The sequence below is a fragment of the Nuphar pumila genome, chromosome 6 (genome assembly GCF_984573655.1).
Source record: "Nuphar pumila chromosome 6, dmNupPumi1.hap1.1, whole genome shotgun sequence".
NCBI lineage: Eukaryota > Viridiplantae > Streptophyta > Magnoliopsida > Nymphaeales > Nymphaeaceae > Nuphar > Nuphar pumila.
Genome location: NC_143254.1, coordinates 6,089,112 through 6,101,765, shown reverse-complemented (window position 1 = coordinate 6,101,765; position 12,654 = coordinate 6,089,112). Strand labels below are relative to the sequence as shown.

At 39.1% G+C, this 12,654-nt stretch overlaps 1 protein-coding gene and 1 long non-coding RNA gene across 2 annotated transcripts; both read left to right on the top strand.

Annotated features, from left to right (window-relative positions):
- The first annotated feature begins 3,667 nt into the window (after positions 1–3,667).
- On the top strand, positions 3,668–6,917 carry LOC149833761 (G-type lectin S-receptor-like serine/threonine-protein kinase SD2-5). Its single transcript, XM_090011009.1, has 2 exons — positions 3,668–5,056; positions 5,462–6,917. The coding sequence occupies exons 1-2, from the start codon at positions 4,108–4,110 to the stop codon at positions 6,583–6,585; spliced, it is 2,073 nt and encodes a 690-aa protein (XP_089867135.1). The 5' UTR covers positions 3,668–4,107; the 3' UTR covers positions 6,586–6,917.
- A 1,132-nt stretch (positions 6,918–8,049) lies between these two features.
- On the top strand, positions 8,050–9,182 carry LOC149833760 (uncharacterized). The gene is made up of 2 exons (XR_016432711.1): positions 8,050–8,145; positions 8,827–9,182. It is a non-coding gene; the product is annotated as an uncharacterized LOC149833760 (long non-coding RNA).
- Positions 9,183–12,654: the final 3,472 nt, after the last annotated feature.

The window sequence follows — 12,654 nt, the reverse complement described above, 5'->3', positions numbered from 1 at the left end:
GTTGTGAATGCATTTTATAACCATTGACACATGGAATACATTATGTATCTCTGCATGTTGTGGTGACAATGTTACTCAGTATGCGATCTCTCAGATTTGATTCAAAATTTAGAAGGGATCAACAAATTTGGGGTTGAACTTCTCATTCTTTCTAAAACAGAACACACTTTTGGTTGGGAAGACCTTAACTAAAACCTTGTCTCTAAATAAATTTTATCAAAATAAAGTCGAATAGGATTTCAGACGAATTTATGATAACTTGATATGTATGTAACATAATTCAATAAATTTAAATTTAGTTTCATGAGTTTGAAATCTAATTTATAAACTAAATGAAATAAAAAGATTCAAAACAACAATGGATCCTATCGATCTTGGTAGAAATCATCTTCGAAATGCATTATTGAGAAAATAATATTTTTTGAAAAGAAATTAATTATTCTAGATAAATTGATAATGATAATACGAACTATGTGTATCCTTAAAAATTTATTTTAAGTGTAAGAAACACACCCACACACCCCAAGGGTTTCATCGACTCTATTGAATTTCTTTTCTTCAGAAATTATTTCTGAAGAATTTGAATTGTACTTAGAAAAAATACATATAATAAATAACTTAAATACATGTATTTTCAAATTTCAAGAAATAACATGCATTTACAATTGAGCCTAATTTAATTTTATTTAAAGTCATTTCATTAATTTCATATTTTAATTGAATTTGAATTTTAAGTGAATTAATTTAAAAATTATTTAGTGGAATGAAACTTGTAAATTAAACTAAATTTTATAAATGTGTAGGGGTCCATAGGTGGTCCATCTCATCCTATGTAGCACTCCATTTTAACCTTTAAAAAGATAAATTAAAAATAGGGTTTTAAATCAAAGTTAAACTTAAAACTTACTAAAACCCATGGTATAAAATATAAAGTTAAACTTACCCTATTCATTAGAAGCCTCCCATGTGGGGGGCGTCCATTTCAAGTTAAGGGGAATGGCGGGATTAAAAAGAACTTAGCAACCTAGTGGAATAAGAAAAGAAAGAAAGGAAAAACAAAGAAAAAAAAATATTGACTAGTCAACTTGCTTGCTTGGCAAATGATTTCTATATTTCTTTGGGGCCCACCTCATGATTTCATAGGATATTTTTGTGGGGGGTACACAAGATATTTTTGGTGATATATTTTTGTAGGACCCGTCGGATATTTTTGTGGGTGTCGCATTTTTTTTGGGTTTTGTCGATATTTTTTACGAAAAATTATGAGTACACTATTTTTTTTCGTATCGACGAAACTAAGTGAGTTGGTTCATTGAAATCTCCTAATTTTACTTAGAGAGAAAGTTAAGACTCCTTGATTGTTTGAGCATATATTTAAAAAAATATATATGTCATGAGTATAATTGATTCGTAGAAATCTATTCATTTCGTATTTTTGAGTTCATATGTTATTTTTTATATAAAATACCTCTGAGATTTATTTAGAATTTTTATTAAAAAATTGTGGGTCTTACCGTAGCACTCCACGATAAGCTAAGACAAGAGATCTCCTCCAAGGCCGGACAGAAATGTTACGAGACTGCCATTGACTGATCAGGGAGCAGATGCATTTTAGCACAGAGCATTGGGTTTCTTTGTCTTTCAATAGTTGTTTTTCAGCTGTTAGCAAGGCTGTTTCTTTGATTACTGTTTGCATGGATTATGACAGTTCTACCTCATCACTTCTCACTTGCTGAATGAATTACTTTCTTTAAAAAAAAAAAAGACTTTAAGACCCAGCTGGCGACTGTGAGCCAGAATTGAAAGTAAATGAGCAAAAGGGATGAGAGGATCGAATTGGATCAAATCCAAACAGTTTTGAGGGTATGTAACTGGCATGATGATGACCCCATCAACAGGAAAGGCCGTCAACCGTTGCATAGAAACTTATATTACGACCGGATGCAACGGGTTGGACTTGGGAAAAAATGCACGAAGAATTGCAAATAAAGTTTGATGACCTATCCAAGAGCTAGATGAAACAAGAAAAGTCTCAACTCTGGTGCCATCAATATCTTCCCCAGGGATGGCCGGGGCGGGGCAGGGACAAGGTCCATCTCAAAATTATGCCCTCCATCCCCGCCTTTATTCTCGCACCGGTTTTGATTTTAACCTCCATCCCTGTTTCATGTTCTCCATCCCCAGTCCAAACGGGTTAAGGCGGGGCGAGGCCCCGTTTCCCTCTAGTCCACTGCCATCCCTAATCTTCTGTGCACAATTCTAGTTTTAAGATAAAAGTTTGCTAGACATTTTGAATTGTCTTTTTTTTTTCTATTTATGTTATCCGAAATCCAATGAGGACAAACAATGCATGTCAAGGAAGTTGCATAAGAAGTAGTTGGGGTTTCCATGATTCACGTTTGCTTTTATGCCGTAAAATAAGTTTACTTGGCTCGCACTGTAGGGTTTATATTAAATACAGTCGATTGTAGGTACAATTTAGTTGGAATATCACGAAGCAAGTTGTTTTCTCTATCTAACCTCGTAGATGTGTTAAGCATATTCAATTTAGTAGGAAGCGACCGTTGAATAATGTTTTCTTGACAAAAAAAATATGCTTTTTATTTTGTCATTAAAATTTGATACATTCATAGCTGTCGATTTTTGCATCTCCGAAAAAACCTGCAAGGTGATTCAAAAGCCGGTTCCCACTAAAAACAATATGTAGATCACACTATGGGATAATGTAAACCAAATAATAAAAATGAAAAAATGACGTTGGCCAATCGAATGTAGCAAACATTTACATCCCCTTCCACTTTGTGTCCAAATGCATATCCTTCCTAGGGGAAGCAAATAATAGCAGTCTGGCTTGTTCCTTTGTGAACTGAGAATTCTTATTTAAGTTCTTTTGTTTTACACGTTTCGTCCATACTTTCACATGGGAAGGAAAGATGACAGCTACGTTTGGCCGAATTATCATAATAACTACATATTATCGTCTGAGAATTCTTATTTGATACTTTTTCAACCTGTTTTTTTTATGTTGCACAAACAAAAAAATAAAAAAAAGTTATCTCAAAATTTCTCATAAGCAATTTTCCTTTTTTGTTTTTGTAATATCTTTTCTTGCTTCCAAACGAACTTTATTTTAACAAATCCTTGGTTTTTTTAGGAAAGATTTCCCACATACCACCAGAGGCCTTACAATACAATCTTTGTAAGGTCTCTGGTGGTATTTGGGAAATCTTGGATTCTTTCCAGCACGGTTGGTTCTTGGTTGGTCCTCTCACCTTGGTTTCTTTCTGACGTCTGCGGTCCAATCTGGTGATGTTGTGGGACAAAGTGTGTGGGTGGGGGTGGGGGGGCGAAAAGTACTTTCTCATGGTGGGGACTATGATGAGTGGGGATCGTTCAACCAGACAGGCTTCCAAATGGGAAGGCGGCTGCAGTTTTGAACGTTTTCGTGGCTCTTCTCAAACTTTCGACCGGCAATTGGATGGCTCCTTAAATGCCATCCCAACCAATTCCAACCCCAACCCCAACCTCCAACCCCAACCTCCTTAAATTCCTTCCTATCCATCATCAATATCCTTAGAGGAAGACAGGTGGTAGCTGCTTCTAGCGGTACTGGTTTCTACCTACACTTTTTGTGCATGACCCCACAAGAAAAATCAGTTGTATACCGCCGCCGCCACCACCACCACCACCACCACCACCACCATAATCCTTATTTTTTGGCTTATATTCCTCTGTTTGAATTTTCTGCACCAGGGTGGGTAGGGAAAACAGGTTCGTGAAACTCGGAGCTTAGATCTGCCATTGTCTAGAGAAATTTGAGTTATACTTTAGTTGAGTTCTTGTTATTACATACTGGTTCAGAAGGTCAAGTGGGGTTGATCGGTGCGGATGTTTCTTTCGCTTTCTCCTTCTGTTCTGCTGTTTGTTGGACTAATTGATCGCAAATGATTGGTTGGTGGTTGTTATTATGTGGGTGAAGAACTCTTTTCTCTTCCCTTTTGGTTGTGGATTAAGACGTTTTTTCCTGTTGTTTGGTTCCAATTTTTGGCTTTTGATAGTCTGTTGAGTTTTTGTTGTTTTGTTGGTGGTGAAGAGATTCATTTTGTTATGATGGGTGTGGAAGTTAGGGGCTTTGTCACTTTGGTGGGGACTATTTGGGTGGTGGTGATTCTTTTAGTTGGAAGCTGTAATGGTAGCGTAGTCAGGGATGGCAAGATTGTGCCCCCATTTCGTGGGCCTCAGGTAAATTGGGTTGATAACCATGGCATGTTTCTTCGATCCGGGAATCAGGCTTTTGCCTTTGGCTTTCATGGTGTAGGGAATGATTCGCAGTTTCTTCTTTCGGTCTGGCACATTAGGAGCTCGCGAATCGTTTGGATTGCTAACAGAGACTCGCCGGTTCAACAGAACGACGATGTCGTCTTCGGCCCAGATGGGAATGTTCACTTGGAGCTGAACGGCGGCTCCATCTGGTCGACAGGAACCTCCGGAAAAGGAGTTTCGGCCATGGTGTTGCAGGACTCTGGCAATTTGGTATTGATTAATAACGATTCTCAGCCCATATGGCAGAGTTTTGAGCACCCGGTAGACACCCTTTTGTCGGGTCAGAATTTTAGTATTGGAATGGAATTCATCAGCAGCGAGTCGACCGGCAAAAACTACTCCAGCGGAATTTACAGTCTAAAAATGGTTTCTGGGGACATGATTCTTCTGGCAAATTATGACCCACCGCAGCAGTATTGGTCTATGCAGAAGGAGAAGCGAACTATTAGCATGCAGGGCCAGACCGATAGCATATACTCTGCTACCCTACTTAGCAACTCGTGGAATCTATACAATCAGAGAGGAGATCTACTCATGCAGTTTGTTTTCTCTGACAACTCCAATCCGAATATTACGTGGGCTGCTGTTTTAGGTGGTGATGGATCCATTTCGTTCTTCAACCTTCAAAATTCAAACTCTGATACTCCAGTCCAGCAGCGAAGGATACCACAAAACGATTGTGACACACCTCAACCATGCGCACCATATTACATATGCACCACCCCAAATACATGTAAGTGTCCCGAAGTTCTGAACTCTGGATCTCTCTGTCAGCCTGCAATTTCCCAAACTTGTAGTTCAGAAGCTTCATTCAAGCTTGTTAGTATCGGGGGTGGGGGGGTTGGATATTTTGCAAATAGTTTTTCCTTGCCTATGCCCAGTTCCAATCTTTTAGGGTGTCAAGATTTATGTTATCACAACTGCTCCTGCATTGCTTTCTTCTTCGATAACAAAACTGGCTCATGTTTCCAATACAGCCAATTGGGGAGCCTGAAAGGTGATGACAAATCATATTCTGCATATATCAAAATTCCTATTAATGATGTCAATGGCTCCAAGTCTGGGAGCAGAACGGGAAGCAGCAAGCACACCCTTATCATTATTTTCATAATTGCAATTGTCACACTGTCTGTGATAGGTGTGCTGGTCTATCTGGCATTTAAATACCACAAGAAGATAGAAGTGTCTGAGCCTATGCTGGATACATCTGAAGATGATGATTTTTTGGAGGGCTTGTCTGGAATGCCTGTTCGATACAGTTACAGGGAGCTTCAGACTGCTACCAACAACTTCTCTGTGAAGCTTGGTCAAGGAGGGTTTGGATCGGTCTACCAAGGCGTTCTTCCTGATGGGAGCAGAATAGCTGTGAAGAAATTGGAGGGAGTAGGCCAGGGGAAGAAAGAATTCAGAGCAGAAGTGAATATAATAGGCAGTATCCATCACGTTCACTTAGTGAGGCTCCGTGGTTTCTGTGCAGAGGGTGTGCACCGGTTGCTTGCTTATGACTTCATGTCTAAAGGATCTCTTGATAGGTGGATCTTTTCCTGTGAGAAAGAAAGTTTCTTGTTGGATTGGGACAAACGATACAACATAGCCATTGGAACTGCAAAGGGGTTGGCTTACCTTCATGAGGACTGTAATGTCAAAATTGTACACTGTGATATAAAACCTGAGAATGTCCTCCTTGATGATAATTATGTTGCAAAGGTCTCAGACTTTGGGCTTGCAAAACTAATGACAAGGGAACAGAGTCTCGTGTGTACCACATTGAGAGGTACAAGAGGGTATCTTGCCCCAGAATGGATCACAAACTATGCCATATCTGAAAAGAGTGATGTGTACAGTTTTGGAATGGTTTTGCTTGAAATAATTGGGGGAAGAAAGAATTTTGAACCAGCAGAAAGCACAGAAAAAGCCCATTTCCCATCATATGCATTTAAAAAGATGGCAGAAGGGAAACTGAATGATATCCTTGATGCAAAACTGCATTATGACGACAAAGATGAAAGAGTGTCCACTGCAGTCAGAGTTGCACTATGGTGCATCCAGGAGGACATGTCTTTGAGGCCTTCAATGGCTAAAGTTGTTCAAATACTTGAAGGACTCATTGAAGTGCCACAACCTCCGACTACCACAGCATTTGGCTTCCGACTATATTCAAATTTACTGAAATCTGTCAGTGAAGAAGCTTCTTCGTGCAATGCTGCAGACTGTAACAGTGAAGCCCTCCTGTCTGCTGTGAGGCTATCTGGGCCAAGGTGAGTAGGGAAATGCCCATTCTTAGGGATCTGTGAATATCAACTTCCTTCCCAAAGATCAAGTTCGAGTAAACTCAGCTCCACATATTTATGGAGATATAGTGTGACACAATTGATGATGTAAGATATGGTTATTGGCAGTTCAACTCTTCTCATTTGACTTGCATTTGACTCAAATTTTGGTTTGGCTTGTAAATTGCTTCAACTTCTGATTGTTTAGTTCAGTTTTGTGAATTGGGGCGGTGTATTTTGTAGGAATCGAGTAATTTCATGGTAATATTCGTTGCTGTATTTGATACCCTTAACTGATCTAACTAATACAATGATACTTGTATCTATAACGTGTGATTTAACCTACTAGTTTGGTCATCTCATTTATATGTATCAGCAAAAAGATTTCTAGTTCTGCCAAATCCTATATTCTGAAATTAAATGCTGAATGCTTGCTGCTGACTGTGGTGCCATCTCTCTCTCTCCCTCAATACATGCTAAAGTGTTGAACAATCAGTAGTTTTACGCTTTGGGGCTTTTCTGTTTTAATTGTACTTTCTGATCATAAGACATGACTTTTCTGCTTTTAGGATAACCATGTGAACATCATTTATATTTTAAAAAATCATGCAAATTTTCAATGTTAGGAGCACATGTCGATTTTTTATCTGTCAAACTAGAATAACAAGCAGGACTACATTCCCATTGTTTACTATTTTTTTTCTCGAGGATGGAAATAAATTGCAGTTCCAATGGCCCTAAAATTACAAGGGTTGATGCCTCTCCTCAATGTTAGGTATAAGTCAAAAGAAAAATTGAAAAAGACAACTCTACTATTCGATCAAATAATTGCAATTCTTGTATTATGTGCAACAGGCTTGCTATCATTGATGAAATAGCATGATGTACTGGCTTGACTTAATATTCTTGTGTTCACCCTGCACTATTCAGATGGGGCCCATGAGCCCCAGTACTTAAGTTAATAAGAACAAAGATAAGCTTGAGAACCAACATAGTGCATAATATTGGCAAAAATTTGAGCATGAAATTCCCACTTTTTTATCATTTTGGATAACTGATTTTTGTGAACCAAATTACCAGACTACAAGCAAGTCTGTAAATGCCCTCCGTAAATAAGGTGTATTCTGATGGCCAGAGAAGGAAAGAAGCTGCAATGATGTTTTTAGTTATAACTATGTTCTCTGTTGCTATTCTATCTTACCACAGAATGATGCAATCTGGCATTCATAACCTCACTGTAGACATATTATAACTCCTGAATTTTCATGTTTATACTTTATACAGTATCAAAAATGTGTTTTTAGGAAGCCAACGCTGTCACCTGTTTGCATCTACTGTTTCTTGTTCTTCTAATATTTAGAATGCCATGTTGGAGCAAAATCTTTTCCAAAATTCTGATTTGAGTGTACTACATTGTTTTGTAGAGATTTTCAAATTTGTGGTTTAGGAGAAGTCGATCATGAGAAAACAAATGTTAACTTGGCATATGAACTTGTTCTGCCTATTAATTGAAGTTTCCCGAGGAGCACAGATCCCTGGAAAATGCCAAAAGGTGAGGTTAACTGCTATAACTAATGAGGCTCTCATGGGGTAATACCATAGTTACCAGCAGCTTTCACTTAGGAAACATGAAATGGCATGCAGCATCTATCCCAGAACATGCATATTCGTTTGAAATTTTAACCTATGTTAACTCTGCATGTTATTCATTGTTACCTGAAATCAATTAATCAGCAGTCCCAACTCCCAAGTGTTGATGCAATCAGACTGTGTATCTGCTTGGTTTACCAACAGCTTGTAAATTGGTTAACTAGATCACTAGCATCCATAAAGGTTCAGCTGCTTTTTGCCTGTTGGCTTCCTGCAGCCAGAGTTCATTGGTCTATAAGTAGGAATTAGTTCAAATACTTGACAGAATACTGATGGTCTAAATGTTGTATGTGCTCATCGAGTTCTTGGTAGATAAGATGATCATGAAAGACACAAATGAATTGTATGATTGATTCCTAGATTAATTTCGGCAGAAAAATAAGTCATCTAAACAAGAGAGCAACAAACAATAACATATTATGGAAGGAATTAAATATGCATTTGGTCTAAATTCTGGAGAACATTGTCATGGTGGGAAAACACATTATCTACATCAGCCAAAGCCACTCCACCAGTAATCCTGCAGCCAATCCAAACCCTAAAAATAAAACCATTATTATTCCTGATGTTTCTGCTTCTCTAGTAGGTACACATTTAGGAGCAAGTATCGTCAGTACACTTGTCAGATATCCAATAGTTAGACCGAGGGCACTTGTTAATAGCAGCACTGGCATCGGTATGGAAGAACCTGGGCCCGTGCAATCAAGCTGCAAAGAGGGGATAAAACACGAGCCTCCCCATGCAAGCCCATACAACTTTCACTGTGGTCTTTGGGACATACGGTGCAGTCAAGGATTTTCCTACCAAATCAAATATATTGTATATTGTTATCAGCAGACTTGCATACCAGTCCCCAAGAATCTTTGATTGTAAATCTTAATATCCTGGAAATATTGATAGGGCCACAACATAAATAATAAGAATGCCAATTGTGATCCACTTGATTTTTTTTCATGTGTTCCAGAATTCTGATGTCAGGTTTATTTGTTGTGTGGAAGAAACCATGTTTGTCTGATTTTGTGTCAGATTGATATGTTTCAGATCCCCCTCATGTGGTTTGTTGTGGCTTTGAAGTGCTGAAAATTTCCCGTCTGCATAATATTTCATGATGGACAACCTGTCTAAAATATTGCAACAGAGCATGCACACGACCATGAAAAGCACACTCACAATGAAGTAGAGGTGTGCACTTTTCCGTAGACCTTGGGGAGTTTGGGGGAGGGACGCTTTAGTTATTATCCTTAGAACTGATACAACAACACCTGCATGAACAAGCAAAATTTAGGGGCAGACCATAGGTTCATAGAAAACATTTCAAAACCTGTATCCACACAATATCAAATGCACATTGGTTCTTATTCAAATAGAAGCAATCACAATTGGCAGGGTCACATGACGCAAATCCAACTTCATTTATTGATCAAAAAGTCTACCCATATAAGCTAGTGAAGTTCATAGAAAACATTTTAAAACGTATACTACTACTGCCAAAATCACTTGTATGATGACGTCTTTCACGATTGATGCATACACTTTTATTATACTCATAATTGATAGAACAACAGAGTATAAATTTGTCCAATTTAATAGTTTGTGTGATGGGCATGCACAGTTCATTTTTCATATGATTCCTTTTTTGTCTTAAAAAAGTTATATTTTTTGTAAGAATTGAATATTAGCGAGGGCCGCAGTTCAATAAGTATGCTTTAGAGTTCCTATTTGTTAGAATTTTTGATATTTCCTACACTTTCCAAAAAATGCAATATAGGGCTAAAGTACCTGAACAAGCGGTTCCTGCAAAAACTGCTTCCATATATCGCTCTGGCAGCTCTCCAACAGAGCCCACGAGACTTCCTGCCATGAGCCCATCTGCCACACCGCACAGCATCACTGCCAAAATTGTCATGCTATACTGTCTATTTGATTTCTGGTTGCCACCAACATGCTCCAAGTTCATCAGTGGCATGGTTAACAAAGATGAAAGAAACAAACCCAAACCCAACCCCAAATTCATCCTTGGTCTCACTGGGTCTTTTAGCCCAAAAGACAAGGACAACCAAAACTGACAGAGAAGACCCCATGTAAGCTACTGAGAAAACTTTGTCTACATGCTTATCTGGATAAAGAGAGCTGAAATAATTCACTGCCTTATTACAGTATTCCATGGCAGCAAAGACCCTACTCGAATGAAATGGATGGTATAGGCAAGAATGTACTGATCTTCCCTTCTTCCATTTTCTCTCTCTTGTGGTTCTCATGGTCACTGGTTCATGCTTGATGAGTTCTTATAGGGTGAAAATTGGTGGGCCCCTTTCCACAACCATTTTTTCTTATAATTACGTAAGCGCAAAATAACGCAATCTAAGAATGACGTATTGTTTTGGAGAGATGTTTTGATTAACTTACGTACCACTTGAGCCAACTAAGCTACGGTCTGAATCAAGAGCTGTACTCATTGACTCTTGTTATGACCAGAGCTCCACAGGCTTACTGGCCCAGCAAAGTTGGATCACGGTTGAGGGATGCTTGAACCTGAGCTGTGGAGCATTATAGTTGCAGATCGAGGCTGACACTTTGAGAGTTTTGCTTTAACTTGATCCACTGCTCAGAAGGCATGGTTTTTCAGATGCATATAAGCTTGGCAGGTAGGTGTTGTCAGGAAAAAAACATGGATGTTTTCTTTGTACTTTGATTCTGTTTTCTCACATTTCTGTGTCAGTTCACAATGCTTATTTGAAGAGTGATCGAGGTTGCAAAACAAAGGCCTGGTTTGCAATATTGCGCTTATCCCAGATAGTGTTTGCACAAGCCATTGCTGAAGTATATATGCCAAATGCCAGAACCACCCTTACATGTTTCAAGTTCCTTAGGCTTAAAAGATTTAAGACGCGAGATTGTTAGTTTGATTCAAGCCAAAGATTTACAGAAGATGGGGATATCTACTAACGCATCATTTTTCATTCTTTAGACAATGACCGAGGAAATGTGAATCTATTAAAGCTTGGAGCTAGGTTGGGATGAGATGTGCATGACGGTTTGGAGTTGCAGCATATCTGCAAGAGGACTGAGTTATATGAAACTTGATCAGCATTAGGTGAAACAATAAAAAGCTTCAAATTCCATTTGCTTCAATTATAAAAATTGCAGAGGCAATTTGGCATTCCTAGCCATGAAAGCACGTTGTACTTTTGAGAGAGAGAGAGAGAACATTCACCATTCAACATTACCAAAATACATCCAACAGAATATAGAGAGAAACATAGGAGTAAGACAGCCACAATCTAGATGGTGACTGTGCACAGTTCAGAGTATAAGCCGATCAAACCCCCCTCTCTACTATGTAATTGAAGAGCCAGATACACATCAGACATGACCCGTTGGCGAAGCCTTCTGAAATCGAATTTGATGCCCATGAAGAAGATGTCGTTCTTTCAGTCCAGATCACCCACCATGCTGAAAACAACCATACCCGCCACAATAATCTTCATTTTTTTTGTGTCGTGAAATCATGGGACCAAACAAGAGGTCTCGAATAACGCAACTCGGACGAGTTTGAACAAACAATGCACCCCAAGTTTGAAAAAATAAGTCTAGAATGACCGGACAGAGCCAAAATAAGTGAGTCGTGTCCTCTACTGCCTTCTCACAAAGAACACACATGCTGGAAAATTGAATCCCCTGTTTCCTGACATTAATCTGGGTTTGAACACGATCCAGAGCCACTAGCTACGCCAAAGATTTTGCCCTTGTAGCGGGCCCCTTACCCCATATACAATCAGTGGGAAACCAGTCTATCTCAGATGGCAACAAGGAATGGTAAACTTGCTTAAAGGAGAACCTATCTCCGCTTGCCATTGCCCAGTGAAGCCACAGGCGGCCATGCACCCGCCTAATATTCCTGTCACTGAAGGACCGAAGTGTCTTCCGCCACTCCAGCTAGAGGGACAAATGACACACTAAACTGGGTGTCGAAAGAAGGAAGTCAGGTAGACTGTCATATTTTTGCCTAACAAACGTAGCCCAAGGAGATTGAGATGTGAAAGCTACCCAGGCCCACTTCAAGACTAAAACAATGCTCCTCTTTCTCAGATCCGGAATCTCCAAGTCGCCTTGCTGCCTCGAGAGAACGATCTGTTGCTAATAAACAAGCAAGTACTTTTTGTGAGACACATTCCCAGACTAAAGGAAGTGAGAAAGAAAACAGTTAATCGTCTGTTCTACTGTCGTCGGTATAATGGACATGTTCATACGAAACTCTGGTAATCTGGCCAAAACATGATGAATTAGCATCACTTGTCCCGCAAAAGATAAATATCAGGCCTTCCAAGACTGCAATCTTCCTTGCACCCGCTCTATAGTAGACATCCAAAATGAAGTTCCTGTCGGCTGCAGTGAGTGCAACAATAGACCC